This window comes from Numenius arquata, chromosome 3 (assembly GCF_964106895.1).
Source record: "Numenius arquata chromosome 3, bNumArq3.hap1.1, whole genome shotgun sequence".
Classification (NCBI taxonomy): Eukaryota; Metazoa; Chordata; class Aves; order Charadriiformes; family Scolopacidae; genus Numenius; species Numenius arquata.
In genome coordinates this window covers 38562158-38582774 of record NC_133578.1, presented here as the reverse complement: position 1 = coordinate 38582774, position 20617 = coordinate 38562158, and the positions used below count along the sequence as shown (strand labels likewise).

The 20617-nt window shown below is 45.1% G+C and overlaps 1 protein-coding gene across 1 annotated transcript in view; it reads right to left on the bottom strand.

Annotated features, from left to right (window-relative positions):
* The window catches only part of CPS1 (carbamoyl-phosphate synthase 1), a 101750-nt gene that overhangs the window by 32938 nt on the left and 48195 nt on the right, over positions 1-20617 (bottom strand). Inside the window, exons 22-25 of the mRNA XM_074145247.1 lie at positions 9222-9363; positions 7316-7381; positions 6710-6773; positions 1938-2119 (exon numbers count right to left, since the gene is read on the bottom strand). Coding sequence (XP_074001348.1) covers positions 1938-2119; positions 6710-6773; positions 7316-7381; positions 9222-9363 — 454 coding nt within the window. The remainder of the gene's footprint in view (positions 1-1937; positions 2120-6709; positions 6774-7315; positions 7382-9221; positions 9364-20617) is intronic.

Below are 20617 nucleotides of genomic sequence, written 5' to 3'. Positions count from 1 at the left end.
TGACCACTCTTTCAGTAAAGTAATTCTTCCTAATATCTAATCTAAACCTCCCTTGCCGCAGCTTCATACCATTTCCTCTGGTCCTGTCGTTATTCCCTTGGGAGAAGAGGCCAACCCCCGCCTCTCTACAGTTTCCTTTCAGGGAGTTGTAGAGGGTAATGAGGTCTCCCCTCAGCCTCCTCTTCTCCAAACTAAACATGCCCAGTTCCCTCAGCCTCTCCTCATAGGACTTGTTCTCCAGACCCCTCACCAGCTTGGTGGCTCTCCTCTGGACACGCTCCAGCACTTCAATGTCTTTCCTGTAGTGAGGGGCCCAAAACTGAACACAGTACTCGAGGTGAGGCCTCACCAGTGCCGAGTACAGAGGCACGATGACTTCCCTGCTCCTGCTGGCCACGCTATTCTTGATACAGGCCAGGATGCCGTTGGCCTTCTTGGCTGCCTGGGCACACTGCTGGCTCATGTTAAGCCGGCTGTCCACTAACACTCCCAGGTCCTTTTCTGCCGGGCAGCTTTCCAGCCACTCTTCCCCAAGCCTGTAGCATTGCTTGGGGTTGTTGTGACCAAAATGCAGGACCCGGCACTTGGCCTTATTAAACCTCATCCCATTGGCCTTGGCCCATTGGTCCAATCTGTCCAGGTCCCTCTGTAGAGCCTGCCGACCCTCAAGCAGATCAACACTCCCACCTAGCTTGGTGTCATCCGCAAACTTACTGAGGGTGCACTCAATCCCCTTATCTAGATCATCAATGAAGATATTGAACAAGACTGGCCCCAAAACTGAGCCCTGAGGGACATCACTGATGACCGGCCGCCAACCAGATTTTGCTCCATTAATCACAACTCGCTGGGCACGGCCATCCAGCCAGTTTTTTATCCAGCGGAGGGTACACTTGTCTATGCCATGATTCTCCAGTTTCTCCAGGAGAATGCCGTGAGGGACGGTGTCGAAGGCCTTACCAAAGTCCAGGTAGACAACACTGGTTGTTGGTTCCAAATTTGGGAATGGTCAAAATGCTATAAATGTTATCAGCCAGGTTATAAAACCATTCTAGAAACTTGCACCCATTCACAAAGGAGATGAGCTTAAATTGCCATATACTTGGGTGGGAAAAGCCAAGAAAAATCATAAGCTCAATGTGACCTGGGTCCTGCAAAGTTGTTTGAGCAAGTTACATGGCCAACTCGCACTGAATTTCAAGGGAGATAAAGTTCCTGTAAGCGCCTTTGAAAGCCTCAGCCCCTAATCCAAGATGAGTGTGTTACCAGGTAGAAATGAACATTTTCCATATTGGGACCAACTGTTTACATTATATATCCTCCCATTACCAAATCTGTCTGGGATTCTTCTCCATCTCTTAGTATCAGCACTTCTGAGCACTCGAAAACTCCAGATAGACAAGCGCAATGTCTGGATCAGGAGCCGGAACATGTTTTGGTTTGAAAGCAATTCCGATGCTCCTTCCTGACCTGCCTACCTGCATGCTGGACCACATCCACCACCACTGTATTGCAAGACCAAGACTGTAAGTTCTCGAGCACGTGTTAGCATTATGAGCGTAACTTGTTATACTGCTTCAGGGGGAGTACTTGTGCTTAAAGTCAAGGATATGCTTAAGTGCTAAAGCTCAGCACCGCAAGGGCAGAACAATTTGTGCGATAAATGACTGTGCAGCAAATTAAATCTGCTTGTAAATATTGCACAATATGGCATCTTGCAAAATAATTTAATATTTATTTGGCATTCATTATTGAGCAGTCTGCTAGGAACATCAACGATGTGTAAAATGCAACATCGGGATCCAAACTAAACAGCTTTTGCTAGCAAGCTCTCCCGGCTCACCCCCAGCTGCTCCGCCAAAGCAAGCTAGTGACATGAATTTTGAAAAGTTGGGTTTGCTTCATGGCGCTTTGTTGCTGCTTCTGCTTTTCTTTACCTCATATTGGTAGATGTCCAGGATCCTTTCCAATGACAGCTCCTCAAAGTACAGTCTGTCACACTCATCAAAATCTGTGCTCACCGTCTCCGGGTTGCAATTCACGACGACGGTCTTGTTGCCAAGCTGACGCAGCGTGCGGATACTGGAGACAGCACACCAATCAAACTCCACGCTGCTGCCTGCCAGGCGACAGAAAAGCGGGCAAGGAAAGGAAGGATGCAGAGAAGAAAACATAAACAGCCATTCTCAGCACACAAGCTTAAAAAAGAAAAAGAAAAAAACCTCAGCGTTGCCTCCTGTCAGCTCAGAGCAAGCGGTCTAATTGTCCTCCCATAGAAACTAATCATCCACGAAGGTAAGCCTCCAAGCACAACAGGTAACTTGGCTCAGCTGCTGAGGAGAGACAGGCCTCTAGAACACTTCTGTCATCCTGTGATCATAAACACGTCTGCTCTTGCTGCCCATCCAGTTACTACCGTCTCCCAACCAACCTGCTTTGAGGTAAACTTAAGAGGCAGAAGCTTAGAGGTGACAAAATTGAGTGTCCGTTATTATGAGACAGCGCTGTTTACTCCAGGAAACATGAAGCATTTGTACAGGTGTGGTTTGAAAACCAGAAGACTGATGTGGTTTTTACCTTCCAGAAGAGCAGAGTGTGGCTAGCCTAACAACAGAAAAATCACAACTCAGTGGGTTTGACCTTCCTGTGCGCCGATCCAAGATAAAGCGAATCAGTAGAACACTTTTAGAGCCACGCTGTGATCCTTTTGTCTCGGTTTAAAGGCCACAGGGACTATGGCAACACTGTGTGACAAGCACATCCTACTGTCCTGAACCCTGAGTAAGAACTGTGGCCACCTCTAAAGAAAAGTGGCGATGAGGGAGTCACCCAGAGCTCGGGCAAGCACCAGGACTTGGTGCTTGGTCTTGGGCAAGCTGCAGGACTTGGGACTTCAGCAGCACTGCAGGCTTCAGCAGTCCAGCTAACAGCTACTGCCCCATAAATTTCTATGCTCAAACCTCTAAAAGGGGTACCATAAACAGAGAATGATACACATTAAAAAAAATCATTAAATGGTTATGCTCACAGTCTACAAGAAAACCTTGGCCTCATCACGATGTGCTCACAGTCATTACATGAACATTAACAACTGGTACCAGTATTTATACGTATGATTATGTGACACGATACATTGGAAATTCAGGCTGTGCTTAACTGCTGCCTCTGCTACCTAGTCACAAACAGATGGCTGTCACAGGTCACTCACTGACAGGCATACAATTTATTTCCCTACTTCTGTCAAATAGGAACTTCAAAACATCTGTAGGCCTCAGCTAAAACCCCACAGAAAAGAGAGGGGAAATCAAACCTGAAACTGGATCTTTCCCAGAAGGGTCACCAGATGCTCATTCACTTTCTGTATTCCACTTCCATTATTCAGGTATTCTTATACACATAAGAAACCTCAACTTTGGAACACAGTGGTCATCTGGAGTCCCCACATGATTGCTTTAGATACACCCTGGGAAGAGGGACTCTTTATCAGGGAGTGTAGCAATAGGATGAGACATCATGGTTTTAAACTGAAAGGGGGTAGATTTAGGTTAGATATTAGGAAGAAATTCTTTACTGTGAGGGTGGTGAAGCACTGGAACAGGTTGCCCAGAGAAGCTGTGGATGCCCCATCCCTAGAAGTGTTCAAGGCCAGGCTGGATGGGGCTTTGAGCAACCTGCTCTAGTGGGAGGTGTCCCTGCCCATGGCAGGGGGTTGGAACTCAATGACCTTTAAGGTCCCTTCCAACTCTAACCATTCTATGATTCTGTGATATTCCAGCCGTGTCCAGTAATGGTCACGTCCAAACAGTGGGAAGAGAGCAAATCATTAGTAACGCTAGTAATGACTGTTGTAACATAACCAGACACTGCTCTTCAAAAGATAATTACTAGAACAATACAGGCATGTTTTTGAACTCATTTTAGGCTTCAATCATGTTAAATCTATGTGCACACCTTAAAATTTACAGAGCACTCTGCTGGTCCATGCAGTTAGTGGAATAGCTTATTTATACTGCTTTCAGGGCTGACTTTCAAATGAACAGACCCCTCTCCTAGGATAGGAGGTACTCTTCTGGCAGGAACTGAAGAGCAAGCATCACCTTGAATATCTGAGCAATACCCCCACAGAGCACAGGTCACACACTGCAGCTCAGGCTCTCAGCAAGCCACAGGCCTTTACGTGTGCATGAAAGATGAAAGATGCATCAAGGCAAGCTCTGAAGTTCAAGAGTGTGCAACTATAGTGATTTAAAGGCCTTTAAAGGCCATCTAGTCCAACCTGCTTGCAATAAGCAGAGACATCTTCAGCTAGACCAGGTTACTCAGAGCCCCGTCCAACCTGACCTTGAATGTGTCCAGGGATGGGGCATCTACCACCTCTCTGGGCAACCTGTTCTAGTGTTTCACCATCCTCATTGTAAAAAATTTCTTCCTTCTATCTAGTCTAAATCTACCTGTTTTAGTTTAAAAACACTACCCCTTGTCTTATTGCAACAGGTCCTGATGAAAAGTTCGTCCCCATCTTTCTTATAAGCCCCCGTTAAGTACTGAAGAGCCTTCTCTTCTCCAGGCTGAACAATCCCAACTCTCTCAGCCTGTCCTCATAGGAGAGGTGGTCCAGCCCTCTGATCACCCTTGTAGTCCTCCTCTGGACCTGCTCCATCAGGTCCATGTCTTTCTTGTGCTGAGGGCTCCAGATCTGGGTGGAGTACTCCAGATGGGGTCTCACCAGAGCTGAGTAGAGGGGCAAAATCACCTCCCTCAACCTGCTGGCCACGCTTCTTTTGATGCGGCCCAGAGTATGGTCGGCCTTCTGGGCTGTGATCACACATTGCTGGGTCATGTCCAGCTTTTCATCCAGCAGTACCCCCAAGTCCTTCTCAGCAGGGCTGCTTTCCAGCCCTTCACCTCCCAGCCTGTATTGATACACCGGGGGGGTTGCCCTGACGCAGGTGCAGGACCCTGCACTTGGCCTTGTTGAACCTCATGATGTTTGCATGGGCCCACTTCTTGAGCTTGTCCGGGTCCCTCTGGATGAATCCATTGAATACTATCCTCTGGATGTGACCATCCAATTCTTCATCCACTGAACAGTCCACCCATCAAATCCATATCTCTCCAATTAAGAGAGCAGGATGTTGTGGGAGACCATGTCAACGGTGTTAGAGAAGTCCAGATAGTTGACATCCATAGCTCTTCCTCTGTCCACTGATGTAGTCACTCAATATAGCAAGATTTTTGAAATGATATCAAACTTCCCCCAAATAATTTTATTTCTTCGCAAAAAGTGTCAACATACCCAAGCTCTTCTGGTAACATATTTCAAAATATTTTCAAATAAAAATCATAAGGTTGCTTTTTTAAAATCTAAAACTCAGTTTTCACAAAGGAAATAAGAATCTTGTTGTTAAAAATAAAAAATAAAATCTCATGTTTAACTTCCATCCAAATCATTTAGCCCTTTCTGACCTGTTCCTGTTTTGTAACTGTAAATCCACAAGGAACACTAAGTTGATCCCACTGAATTATGATTCTGAAAGCACAGAGGAAAAGCATGCTGCTTAAAAGATAACAAAATAAAAAATAAATCAACTTGGCTATTGCACCTACCAAAAAAAAAAAAAAATCTTTTAGAGGTGCAAGTAATGGTTTTCTTTAGCAGCCTTTATTTAGTTGCAACCTCTTCCAAAGACTGTCTTGATCTAAACAAAGCTATAGAACAGGTAAGACCAAGATCAGACCTCTATGGCTAACCTAAGCAATTAAGAGTTTTAGGTGAACAGTGCAAAATGTATTCACATACATTTGATCAAATTATTAAAGAACACTGCCATACTTCTTACATTCATTTTTTGTAACCATGCTACACAGCATGTTGACTGGCAGAAGCATTCACAAAAAATAAGCATAATCATGGAGCGTTCCTCCTGATTTCACTCATCTCAACGTTCCTACTGGAAACTGAGTTCAAAACCACAAGCTACAAACAGCAAGAGAGTGTAGCACGTGACCTGTCCATCCAAGCAAAACAAACAGATGCAGTTTTAAATGTCAGCTTGTGAGCTGCTGAGCAAAAATACTTCTGAATAACAAGGAATCTCTTTCTTGTCGATAACTGCAAGCTATTTGGAAGGATCCATGAAAAGAAAAAGTGAAAGTCATCATATACAGAATTTGGCAGTCTGTCTACCTGATAAGAGTTTCCATGAGGAAACTGTTATGCTGCATAATCACCTGAGTGGGCTGAAAAAACAGCAGACAGAGAATTGCTTATACAAAAGCAGCAGAAGATTTCAAAATATTTTGATAGTCACCTATACTTATAGTAGTAAAACACATAGTATATAACAACATAGTCATGAGTTGGCAGTAAACATACAAGATAGGTGTGGGAGCAACAAAATTCTGTACAAGGTAACAGGTTCTCAAGACCTTAACATGTGCAAAAAGTAAGATTAAAAAAAATGCTCTAAAACTTTGTGGAAATCACAACTAAGTGAAAAGTAATAAAATTCTCCTGTTTTTTCCAGGGCGTGAAATGAAGTCTCCAAGCAAGTGTAAAAGGCAAACCTTGCGTTAGGAATTGATGTCCTGTGTGCTGCACTCTGGAGGGTTTTGTCACCATATGAGAAGAGGAACAAATGAACCACAAGAATATCCAAAGAAGGCTCGAGGGTGCAAGGAGAACAGAGGAGCTGTAAGAAAGATTTACCTATGTGATATGGTCCGCAGCCCAACACCATCACTCCACAGTCATCAAATTTTACATCGTGTTCCTGAGAAGAGAGGGAGAAAAGTCATTAGGATCTGTGCTCCACAGCACCTAACTCCCTGCTTTTCAGAAAAAGTTTCTGGTGCCCAGACCATATTCAACAGTCTCACCCTTCAGGGCTCAAGTCTGATCTTGGTTACTGCAGTATAAACCAAGTGCAACTCCACTGGAATTAGTGGTGCTGCAGCCAAACCAAAGGAGACACAGCACCTCTGATTTGGGTATTTGGGCAGCCTAAGGAGCTGTTAAGTTTCACACAAAAATGAATGCTGGGATGACATGAGTGAAACTCGAGTTCTAAATTCCCAGCACCTGACCTGTGCACAGAGGATGCAAGTACAGATGATACAGGACAGGATCATAACAACATAGGGGCATTAACACTAAATGCTCTGGATCAGTATTTGCGCAAGAGAATGTTCTAGGCCTGCTATAAGGGGATCATATGTAACACCATCCAAAAGAATTGCTATAGAGAACGATACATCTGCAAGATCTCCAGAAATAATGTAGCTTAGGGGAAAGAGATCAAATGAATGTGCCTACCTGCCCATTGTACGTGACATAGAGGTAATTAGTTACCGCTGGGTATTCTGCTGCCAGTGTGTCGATCTGTACGGAGAAGAAGAGGAGGGACTGTAAGGAATGATTGTGACTTGGCCAGTGCCAGATCTTTCTTACATGCAGGTGTTTTGGGGTTTTTCTTTTCCCTCTTTCCTTTTCTACTCATATTTCTGTCCTGTTATCTTCCCATCACCTCCTTCCTCAAAAGGAAGTCACCTGTCACACGCTGGCGACGCAGCATATGCCTGGACTTCTCCCCAGACCTTACAGTTCAGTCAACAGGAGAGTCTACCATCTCTTTCTAAGCTGCAGTTTTAGCTGCACCCCTCTTTGGTAAAACACCTTCAACAGCCCAGAAACTTTCCCCATCCATCCCTTCTCGCTGAGGCCCTCATTCTCTAGTTAGTTTGGCAGCGTTAATTACACAGATCTCCGTTCCTCCAGGTCTCCCATCCTCTTTAGCTGCACCGTCTGGGATCTTCACACCATACTCTTGACCCCATCTTACTCCCACACTGAACACAAACCTGCAGGCAATATCACTTTGAGATCATGCCGAGCAGCAGCCAGCACTGCAAGTACTACGTATTTATGTTACAATATAACTTGTGCTTTGATAATTAAATGGTACACAAAGCAAGAGTGATTTTCAACCACCCCTTACATGTAGTTTTCAACAATTTCTTATGTAATTAGTCACCAGAGAGCCCAGAAGAATAATTTGCCTACTAGGCTGTTCACAAACTATTTATGTCAACTACTTATTGCATGTTATACATGGTTACTGGTCCATCTAGGTCACCGCAATTGCTGAAGTTCCCTGAATGAACAGCTGAAACATTTCTACACAGAATACTGAGCAGGGAATAATATTAAAGCAGTCCTGACACGAATTTTTACATGCTATAGCATTTAAAAATCTGTCCAATCTTCAACTATTTTCAGGAGTCCCCACTAGCTGTCCAAATCCTGGTGACTAATGAAGAATGTGACCTTACGTCATTAGCACTATGTAAGTGTCTGCTGCTCATTACCGTTGCTAATACTGCAACTTGTACTTCATGGCTCAAGAAGAAACATATGCTTTGAAGCCACAAATGCAGGCATAAGTAGAATGACCTGATTAAGGGTACCATGGCACACAAATCAGTCCAGCACTGCAGCGCCATACGCAGCTGAAAGAACGCAGTGCGAGACCAGGCACGTTTCTGTGGGCCAGGTGAGGACATGGAAGAAAAACAGCAGCTGGGGAACAGAAGGAGATTTGGCACCTGGAATTGGGCCTGAGGATACAGATGGGCTCTTTCAGAAACATTCAGTAGTTTGGGTTGGGTGGTTTTTTTTCCCCCCCGTAAGGACAAAAGAAACAGCTGGTGGCAGTTTAATAACAGCATACCTTAAATGCAGCAGCAGAACACCTAGCAAAGCACTGGTGACACTGCCATGAATACTAGATGAGCTCATTACACTGGTGCTATCACAATGAATAGCAAATGAACCCATAACAACAGCACACTTCAAATAAAGGATTACCCTGTAAAAAGTTACTACCAAGAGAAAAGACATATTACACTTTTCACGGTCACACCATGGTGGGCCACCACTTCTCCTGAAGCCAGATAGCTGTGTTTCCCCCTCAGCCACACAGAATAGGAAAAAGACTTTTCTGAGTCTCTCTTAGGGGACGTTCGTGTCATTACATTGATGCCTGCAATGCAGAAGTAACAGCTACATGGGTGAAAGTTGTTCTTCTCTAATGTCAATGTCAAAACTCCCATGGACGTTAACATAACCAGGCCTTCCACTTTGTTTACCTAAGGCCATGGAGATCTCCTGCTCCTCGCACTCTTGGAATCCCCCACCCTGAACAACAATGTTTCTTCCATACCTGTTTCACCCAGGGCACTACTTTCTTCCTCAGTCTCAGCTGACGGCACTGGACTTCAGTCATCCTCAGGCATTTCCCAATCTGTTTGTCTGAGAACCCGATCTGTTTGGCTCTCCTCAGTGTCTCTTCTGGAACAGTTTCACTGGGATTAAACAAGAGAAACACCGCTGCATGAGGCTCTACAGGAATGCTTTGAAGATACATGAGTGCTTGTGTCTTCCATTCTGCATAGAGTTGCTATAGGATCATGCACATAAAGGCAAGAAAAGGAAGAAGATGCAGCTAAGCGACGCAATCCTCTACTCTGCGCTCATGAGACCCCACCTGGAATTCTGTGTCCAGCTTTGGAGTCCTCAACACAGGAAGGACATGGACCTGTTGGAACGGGTCCAGAGGAGGGCCACGAAAATGATCAGAGGGCTGGAGCACCTCCCCTATGAAGACAGGCTGAGAGAGCTGGGGTTGTTCAGCCTGGAGAAGAGAAGGCTCCGGGGAGACCTCATAGCAGCCTTCCAATATCTGAAGGGAGCTTACAGGAGAGCCGGAGAGGGACTCTTTGTCAGGACGTGTAGTGACAGGACAAGGGATAGTGGTTTTAAATTGGAAGAGGGGAGATTTAGATATTAGGAAGAAACTCTTTACTGTGAGGGTGGTGAGACACTGGAACAGGTTGCCCAGAGAAGTTGTGGATGCCCCATCCTTGGAGGTGTTCAAGGCCAGGCTGGATGGGGCTTTGAGCAACCTGCTCTAGTGGAGGTGTCCCTGCCCATGGCAGGGGGGTTGGAACTGGATGATCTTTAAGGTCCCTTCCAACTCTAACCATTCTATGATTCTATCATTCTATGATTCATATATGAACGGTCTTTTTTTGCACTGGATGCCCACCACAAACACTTATAAGGTAAAGTCTACAGACAGACTGATGATACTAGGAAGTTAAATAATTTCTTTCCTTGCACCTTTGAGACAGGAATGAGTGACTCATGATGAGGTCCATCATCTTCCAGGCAGAATTTCCATCAGGCTAGTACAAGGTCACCGTATCCACAACGACTGTATGGTCATTTACCATTGCATGATTTCCATGAAGGAGCTGCAGTGATCCCTTTCTTGGATTCAGCATCCCCACATCTCCATACCCAAACTTTAACCCATTCTCTCCCTTACATTCCTCTTCCCAGTCTAAATTTTTAAATAGAGGCCTCACCAGACTGGGCTGGATCAATAATTATTATTTATGTACTCATATCTCCTGCCTCCCATTGCAGCTCCCCACTCCATGCAAAGGCATGAAATTCCTGAAGCTCTGGGATGTGCCATTCAGAGGCATAACTGGGGGACAACTTGCCTCAAAACACTACGATTTGTCCCAAACAAGCCCTTCTTTCTGCTGTTGAGGACGCTCTGCCTACCTTCAGAAATGGCCAGTATTTTGAAAAAGCGTCTGACTTCAGAGCTACATAGTAGAAATGACCTTCAGAGGCTCACACACAAGGTAGGTCTTTCATTCTGACAGCCTCAAGTATACTTTTTTCCATATCATTTGTGCTACTTCTTGCATTATGAACAACGGGAGAGGGGGATATAGACAGGGTAAAGCAGGGGTGCCTTTTTTGATTTCTTATTTGCAATCAGGGTCTCTCAATACTTCCATATGTTCTTGTTCTCCTGGTTTTGCTTTTCAGGAGTCCTAATTTTTGCTATTTATTTCAAATGCATTGCTTTCCCTGACCATCTCTAAAGCTCAACAGTTTCTTGCCCATTTTGCTTTTGATTTTTTCATCTTCTCCACTCCCCCTTTATTCCCTCTGCTTTTCTTCTCTCCCACGCTTTGTTCCACTTTGTTTTGACTCCACCTATAGCCCTTATAGTTTCTGCCTCTCTTGTTTCTAAGCTACCTTTTCTAAGCTTAGCTTTTGCAAAAACATTAAAAAAGCCTATGTATTTTTATCAGCACTTCTGCTTTTCATCTTCATTGCCAAGAGCATCCTTGCCTGCCCAATAAATCAATATTTTATGAGCAAGCAAGCTCTGAATCAGGAAAAAGGAAATGATTAACAAACAAGCAATTTTCCTAAATCAGAGCTTTTGAATTATGTCCTTTGCTTGATGGTATTTTTAAATAAATAGCATTATGTTATTTGAGTGGGAGGAGAGGGGTAAGGCCACTTTATTGGAATGTGTCAAGAAGCTGAAGCATGGAAGAGTCATTGGATTGGATTTTCCACTCTGGCTTAGGCACAGAGCAGCTCTGCTGCCCTCGGTGAAGTCAGGTAAACGTAAAACAGGTGAGAGTCACAGAAGCGTCAAACCAGCTGTACTGAGAGCAGAACCGGGAATCAGAAACTTTTGTTTTCAGATCCCTGGGTGGGTGGGTTTTCCTCTATAAACTCCCCAATGCCATCTCTCCTTCCCCTGCAATATGAGAACAGAGTGCTCCACCTGCCTACAATAGCATGGCAGACAGCTAGTAAGGATTTGCAGAAAGGAAACACTCTCAGTAACTGCTGGTTTCTGCCCTGTGCCCCAGCCTGGCACTAACAACCAGCATGCTCTGCCCTCAGGGGACTCCAGGCAGGAGTGCCACCTACACCCTTGATCTTCTCCACAACCCTCCGCATCACCCTTCTTACTCCAGCAGATCCTCCTCTTTGCTAATGTCAAAAGGAAACAGTCCTGCCTAATCCAGCAGGTTGAGCTTCCCAGGTTTTGAATTTAGTTCCAGGTGCAGAAAGACTTCCCAAAATAAGACCCATTTTGCAACACCGCAGTATGTTAAAGCCCTCGGTTCCCATGCACTGACTCCTCCACCGTGAAACTCCTCTGCTTCTCCTCAGCTCTTTCTGATCTCAGTTCGGAGGCAGGACTTCTTGCAGATACTGTGAACGCCAGAACTAAAGGCATGGATGGGTGTTTCACAGGAGGAAAAACAGCAAGCAAAATCTGCCAATTCTCTGGCAAAACAGATGCTAGCCGTCACTGGCTATTAGGACGAACGCAGCCACGTTAGATTTCTCTCCTAGATCCAGCACTCCCTAAGTACAAGTGAGCAGACCTGATGACCTCAAGTAAATGAGCCTGTTTCAGTGCAGTTTGCTCCCTTGCTCTCCCTCCCTTCTGCCTCAGAAACATACATAGCTGGCTGTCATTTGATTACTGACAGAGAAAGAAAATTACCTTCATTTGCAGCTTGTTTCAATTCAGTTTTTTGTATCTCAGTATAACAATATCATTCATCGTCCGTGTGTCCCCCCCCCCCAGCAGGGTGGGTAGAAGAGAAGCAGTGATTATTTGGCAACATGATTCATTTGCCTTGGGCTAACAGCTTGAATTAGGTTAGGACACTTACTAATCCATGCAAAAAGGTAACCAGTTTTCTACAGGACAACCAGTGTGCAAGAGAAAAGCTCAATATCTAAAGGGGAAATGAAACCGTGCATTTTTTCCTTTGCTACTGCCAATGGATGATAAAGAAAAGATAAGAAATGTAGCTTTCAATGTGGCTAGTAAGAAAGATGCGGTGGGAACCTCTATTGAAGCAGCACCTAGACAGGAAGGGTATTCTCATTTCTTACTGCCACGGAGGCAACTTAATATAGAGGAAACACACCCAGCTCACCGCGAGGCAGGAAAGGTTAGAACTGACAACCCAGCCCTGGGGACGTAACAGTTTTGCCATTTAATATTGTCGCAGAAAATCAGCAAGAGTCAAACACCCAGCAATGCTGATTTCCAAGCACTTGAAACCAGCATCTGCCACGAGATGGGAAATTGCCAACAATCTCCGAGGCAACACCCAGGGATTTGGAGGCACAACCAGAAGGGAAAGATAGAGTAAGCCAGCAGAATTGCTCCACCACGTTTAAAGGGAACTGGATCAAAGAGCTGCAATCCCTTGGCACTGATACGGAAATAAGGCTGCCTCTCCACACGTACTGGACACACATCATCGTTCCTGGATAATTTCCATTTACTATTAAGGGTAATTTTTAGCATTTATATCTCAACATTCACGGAAAGAATATAAGAAACACGCAAACAGTCGGTAGGGTGATGCTTATCTCACAGATAGCAAAACTGAGACATGAAAAGGTTAAGAGGTTATGTTTTTTAAGATAGACATTGACCTAATTCTGTTCCCACCGCCTTTGCTCAAAAACAGCCCTTTGGACTTGCTGGAGACATTAAAGCCAGCAAGAGCAGAATCAGGCTGATTTCTTTGAATGCTTGAATTCAAATAACCCTTCCAAGACCTCACCAGAAATCCAGCACTAAAAAAAGAAGAAAATAAATAAATAAATAAAAATCTTAGTTCTGGCTATTCCCAGACACATGACCCAGTACTACATCATTGCCTCCCACTTTCCCCTGGAGCATCACTTACTCTTCAAACAGGGAGCAAAAAGTCTTCCAAAGATTAAACTCCCTCACTGGTTTATAATCAATTTTGAAACAAGGGAAGATTTAGCAGCCATGATTCCAGACTCCTATAATACTCCTTTTTCCTAACACTTGCTTTTGCAAAATGACAGTCAGAAGTTTTAGAGCTTCAAAAACAGACGATTAGACTTTTGCACGCTGCCAAAATCATTTAGTGGCTGCTCACTTCCTCAGAAAGCTAAAGACCCCTGCACATTTTGCAGTTTATAAACAATACAAGCTTTTCCTGCATGTTGCTTGTGCCTCTGTTTCAGCTTCCAGTGTTGATTGTTTGTTGGTTTTTGTTTAAAATTCCACCCTGTCATCTTCGGAACTCCAGCCACTCACTTTTTCTTCAATAATAAACGATAAAAGGAAATGGAATAAATTCTCCTTAATGAGGAAATTTTCACCTGGCACAGAGGACCTGAGGAAATCTATTAACTGACTGGAGGAACACTGGCAGCACTGCAATTATCAGGAGAGCCTGCTCGCTTCAGCGCGGCCCTCTCTTCCACTTGACTGGCTTTCATCTGATCCACCGGTTTAGGAGTAACGCTGAATAAATGTGCTGGTAGAAAGCCCCAGCTCGATATGGGAAGCAGCACTCTCTTTCTTGTCTCCCAAATCAGGCTCCGCTTCATTTTAGGTATGTTGTCAAGTTTACGCCCATCCACGTATTACTTAGGTGCACGTTAATGGGTCTTGATCAAAAGGATCAGGAATATTTTGTGAACTGAGAGACAAAGCCTGAGCGGGGAGCATTCTGGACACAGCTATTGTGTCAGTTAACATCTGCCCTGTAAGCTCGCAGGCTCACCCCTGCAGGTCACTTTGGTTTACCTCCGCAGCTATCTCTATTCATGTGGCGTGGACATGCACATAGGAGTTGAAAAGATGAGCGCACTCCAGCTCAGCCCACGGGTCTTGAGCTCAGCTCCTCCTGGATCTGGAGGGGGTGGATTTAAGCCCAGCCTACAGTTTCACTATAGCAAGCCAAGTGGGCCAAAAGCAAGAAGTGCTGGAACCAAAATACCTAATGCCCACTCCCAAGAGAGCCGTTCCTGTCTCAGTAGTCATAGACCTGAAGGGTTTCAAAAGCCTACTTGATTTCAGGCTGGATTATGTACAAATGCGTATTCTTCCTCTTTTTCTCATTGTCCCACTCTTCTTCAAGGCTCCTAGTGGCTTCCTTGATTGCTCCTGATGTTTTATAAGATTTTGAACATGCTACAATTAAAATCATGAGATTGGTGTATAAATTCTCTCCCTGCTTCCCTACTCAAGAAGACAGACTGTTACCATTTTTCCCCTCCTGAGAAGCTCATGAGATGACTGACAAAAAGCTGTCAAAGGAGCGTTTAGAGAAGCAGGAGCTGTAAACCAACAAATCTTGCTCACTGAACAACTATCACTACACTCTGCATCTTTAACTTTCAGGTCCCTGGGCTAATAAATCCCCTTGTGGACATCTTGACTTGAGTAACATGAACCTCATACTGTGCCCGAAGACCTAAATGACTCACACCTAGGATTAAGCGATGCGCTGAAGCAGCAGCACACACCAAAATACAGCCAACAAATGGGTCATAGATGCTTCCTCAAAGCCTATTTTCTACCCCTGGTAAAAGACAGCTTTGAGGTCTTTACCGGGGTCCCATGGTACGGACTCCCTTGCTTCTGGCATTGTATATATCATTTACAGAGATTCCCCACTGGCTTTTGAAGGGTGATGCCTGTATATCCTCCGTATCATGGAAAAAAAAAGTATATTGTGTTAAATTTACAAATTTAGAGATGCTGTGAAAGAAAATACAGCTGTGAAATTTTTACCAATGGCTCTATAAGACAAATAGAAAGTATCTTATGTCAGATCCACACAATGCACAAACAACAGTGCTGAGTAACTGTTTATACTATATTCTCCTCATGTACCAAATTCCTAATTTGTTCCTGAGTCTTCCCTGCCCCACAGTTCACAAAGATGACAAAAGTAATTTTCCCAGTTAGTTAAAAGCAAGTACAACAAATTTGTCAGCCACAGCTCCTCAAACAGCATAAATCAGCGCAGCCTCATTTAGCATCACTGGACTTGCTCTGCTTTATACCCACACAAGATCTGACTTACACTCTCTGACCTGTCCCAAAAGCACTTAAGTCAGCAGAAACATTGCTTTTGAGAAGAGCAGGTGTGCAACACCCAGTGCAGAAGAGCACAGGTTACTGATGGCCTGTCTGATCTTCCCTGCCTGCACTGTTTCCTACATCACCTGCTGGAACCAGGTTTTAATTCCAGCACCTGCATTTCTGTGGCAACTCCACCACAGTCATGTTTTGAAATCAAGTCATGCTTCTGGCAAGCAGCTTTCAAAGCACACCTTTCACAGACCCAAGGACACGAGCTTCGGAAAGGAATTCACAATAAACAACTTCTTCCATGGGCCACTGAGCAGAGCATCAGGCTACAAATGTTGAGCTGAAGTGGGTCTGCACCCTCTTGCTATTTTCTGCTTCGCCTCTATTAACCTGTGTCTCCTTAGGAACGACAAGAGCAACACTCAGGACTGCACTTACTCCTTCCAAGCAAACCACAGGCCAGGAGGTGTTTTCAATCAATGCCCACAGACACAATGCCAAAGGCTACATTCTCCCCCAAAACAAAGGTCTAAAGTATGATTGGTGCCATCATTTTCCACTGCCTGGCCAGTTTGGTATCCACCAAAAGAAAGATCTGCTGTTTTCATCAAGGTTAATTCGAAGAGTTGAGCTTTAAGAAGACAGAGTTCAGTTTACAGCTCTTCCAGACTGTCTTTGAGACTTTGGGCAAGCCTTACTGTCTCTACGCTTTGCTCCTCAACTGCAAAACAGGGTTTTCTCATGCTCCTCTTTTCCTCACTCAAATAATACTTCACAGGCTTTTATCAAGATTAGAATGTTTCTCTTTGGGCAATATACTCACACTTCTGTCTGTTGCAAGACGGCCCAATCTTCCCTGGGTCTTTCTCAAATTGTGCTCTTGGGGATGACAGTGTTACCAGACCCTACTGCAAACCTGACAATCTGGACTGGGTCCATAACCCTGGCCTTAAAGCCACATCTCTCTCCTCATTGTCTCAGACCCCTAGACATGGTCTGTTCGAATTTCCATCTCCTTCATGAGCTGTCAGTGTGATGAACAGCCAGCGGGGTCACTGCAGGGCCCTTCTCCTCCATTTTTTCCTCTTACGGGACAGGCGAGGCTAAATATAGGGAAAGAATTTCCTGAAAACAGCATATCCTATTGCACTGCTGCTGCACCATACACCTATTATTTATACACCAGTCCATTGGAGGTCCCAATGGACTGGAGGGTGGCAAATGTAACACCCATCTACGAGAAAGGCAAAAAGGAGGATCCAGGAAACTATAGACCTGTCAGCCTGACCTCGATACCAGGGAAGGTCATGGAGCAGGTCATCTTGAGTGCCATCACAAACCATACAATGGGCAACCAGGGGATCAGGCCTAGTCAGCATGGGTTTATGAAAGGCAGGTCCTGCCAGACGAACCTGATCTCCTTCTATGACCAGATGACCCGATTATTGGATGAAGGAAAGGCTGTGGATATTATCTATCTGGACTTTCAAAAAGCATTTGACACTGTTCCCTACAGAATTCTAGTAGAAAAACTAGCTGCACATGGCCTGGGCGAGCATACGATCTGCTGGATCAAGCACTGGCTGTCTGGATGGTCCCAAAGAGTGGTGCTCAATGGAGTTAAATCCAGCTGGCGGCCGGTCACAAGTGGCTCAGTGTTGGGGCCATTTCTGTTTAACATCTTCATTGACCATCTTGATAATGACATAGAGTGTATCATCTGTAAGTTCGCAGATGACACCAAGTTAAGCGGGAGTGTTGATCTGCATGTGGACAGGGAGGCTCTACAGAGAGACTTAGATAGGTTGGATCGATGGGCCACCATTAATGGTATGAACTTCAACAAGACCAAGTGCCAGGTCCTGCACTTGGGCCACAACAACCCCATGCATCGGTACAGGCTTGGGGAAGTGTGGCTGGAAAGCTGCCTGGCAGAAAAGGACTTGGGGGTTCTAATTGACAAGCAGCTGAATATGAGCCAGCAGTGTGCCCAGGTGGCCAAGAAAGCCAATGGCATCCTGGCTTGTATTAGAAATAGTGTGGCCAGCAGAAGTAGGGAGGTGATTGTCCCCCTGTACTCGGCACTGGTGAGGCCGCACCTGGAGTATTGTGTCCAGTTTTGGACACCTCAATACAAGAGAGATATCGAGGTGCTGGAGCGGGTACAGAGGAGGGCAACGAAGCTGGTGAAGGGCCTGGAGCATAAATCGTACGAAGAACGATTGAGGGAGCTGGGACTGTTTAGTTTGAGGAAGAGGAGACTGAGGGGTGGCCTCATCACTCTCTATAACTACTTGAAAGGACATTGTAGAGAGGTTGGTGCTGGTCTCTTCTCACAAGCGAATGGCGATAGAACAAGAGGGAATGGCTTCAAGCTGCAACAGGGTAGGTTTAGACTAGACATTAGGAAGAAATTCTTCACAGAAAGAGTGATCAGACACTGGAACGGGCTGCCCAGGGAGGTGGTTGAGTCACCATCCTTGGATGAGTTTAAGAGTCGCTTAGATGTGGTGGTGGGGAATATGGTGTAGGGGAGAACTTTGCAGAGTAGGGTAGATGGTTGGACTCGATGATCCCAAGGGTCTTTTCCAACCTGAATGATTCTATGATTCTATTCATGGACTGACAGCATGGGATGGTGCTTGCTTTTTTTCCTGTAAGTATACGTGGTTTTGGTTGTGTGTGTGGTGGGGAAGGTTATAGTTAAGATTACGTTACTGAAGGTATGAAGGTAATTGGTCAAAAAACAACAAAACCCCCCACAATTTAAGTTCCCACTTGAAATGAAAAATATGTAGGTCACAAGAGAAACAGCAGAGGCACATGTTTGATGTGTGTGATATTACTGGATATTCTTGCAAGTACTCTCAAAATGACTTTCCTTTCCCAATTCAACTCAGGCCATTTGCTTTCCTGCAGCCAAATCATATAACTTGAAACAACTTTCTCCATCTTAAAGGGCCCAGAGGCAGAGTCAAATAGAAACATTGCTGCAGCGTGACAAATGCTATACAGCCTCACCAGCACCAGGTCCAATCTTCTTTGGAAAGAAGTTCTCTGGGACAAGTGTAAATGGGGTAGAGCGTGCCCTTCCCAGTCTCTCCTGTCTCTGCAAATGGCTGGCCTTGCCTGTACACCACTGAGAACGGACAAATGTTTATAGGTCAGAAAGGATTTTCTCCCCATAACATTATCCCATACAACTTCCACGGATGGAAAGAGATTCCGTGCACAAATCAGTAAGGCCTTCTGCTTACCTCTGAATCACCCCACGTGGCCAGGCTGCAAGGCAGCATGCGGTATATGAATGCTGCTTGCTGAACTGCTCACAAAGGCCTCCACCTGCCTCTGATCCCCCTTCCCCATCTGTCTGTCACATCCACTTGTTCTAGCTCTAAATTTCCTCTTGGCAGAGACCATCTCCTTGTTACCGGTGTCTGCAACAGCTCTGCAGGGCCCAAATCAAGACTCTTGGCAGAGATGTTACTCCAACTGCATCCAAAACCTCATTGCAAAGAACCCCCAAACCAATCAAGAGGCAAAAAGAAAGGGATAGATTTGAGGGAACAGAGAGCAAGCTTGTAACCAGCAACAGTGCCTGGGAACAGGGCAACTACTTCTGGTTCTGGTAACTGTATTTCAACAAGAGAAAGATTTAAAGCAATGATGGTGTCACAGCCCGTTCTTTTCAATTGGAAACAATCCTGTAGCACAGGTAAAACTCATGCCAGGCATGCTGGGGACTGGAAACAGCTGGCTGCAGGAAGAGCACGTGTGTGCCAAGTCTCACTTGCACCACTCAATTAGCTTTCCCTTGGCTATAGCAGAGATGTGTTTCCTGATGTGGCTCACTGGACTAGTGTCTTAGTTCAGGTCAGAAGTGTTTTTCCCTGGCTCTTTGCCTTTCTGCCAACGTGCCTTCAACATCATGCAGCCAGAGAGTCCATCCTCTCCCTCCAGTGCAGGCTGTGAGGTGAGAGTTTCCTTGGGAAGGTTTGAACAAGGATACCGGAGTTAAAATCTGTATTGATAAGTGAATGAGGCTAAGTTAATTAATACCACCTGCAATCTGAGTTGAATTGCTTGAATCCATTTACAAGGGACACAACATTGGTTGTGTACGATACAAATGCAAGGTCGGATGCTGCAAAAGGACTTGCTGTAGCAGGCCAGCTACACAGTCTGCTGCCTAGTCACTAGAAGGATGAAAAACTTTGTGGGATAGTACCAGCTACTGATCACATAATAGTAGTATTATCACCTGCCACCCACAGCAGAGAAAGGGAAAGCAACCTCAGTGATACAGGAAAGTTCGGCACAATTAGCCTCCGTGGAGTGATACTGGATTTATAACAGCTGGGGATGGGGCCAGCTTCTGGGGTCCCAAGTGCATCATTCCGGAGTACGCCAATCCAACAGCAAGGAAATAAAACTGATTCTGGATATATTGTTTTTCTTCCTCGGGAGCTACACATAGATATATTTAAGGCACTTGAGACAAATGCAACATGACACGGATGTTAGAGGGCAAAAACTTGTGCAGCCAAACAATAGATTTCTCTAAATAATCAAGCTACTCCTTCTGTTCAACATCTCCCTCCACATTTATTTTTGTTTAGCTCCAGATCCAGCTTGTTCCGGGGGGCAAGGGACAGCAAGAGCTGCTCAATTAAAACCGTGCAGCTGGTCAAAGAAGCAGAAATCACAGCAGATGAACCAACTAAACCCTTAGCGATGGCACTGGCTACGGTGCGCTCCCAGTGCCATCATGCGGTGAAACGTGGTCAGCACAACGGGTACCCGAAGAGGAAAAACGGCCAACATAGAGCCAATAACTCAGC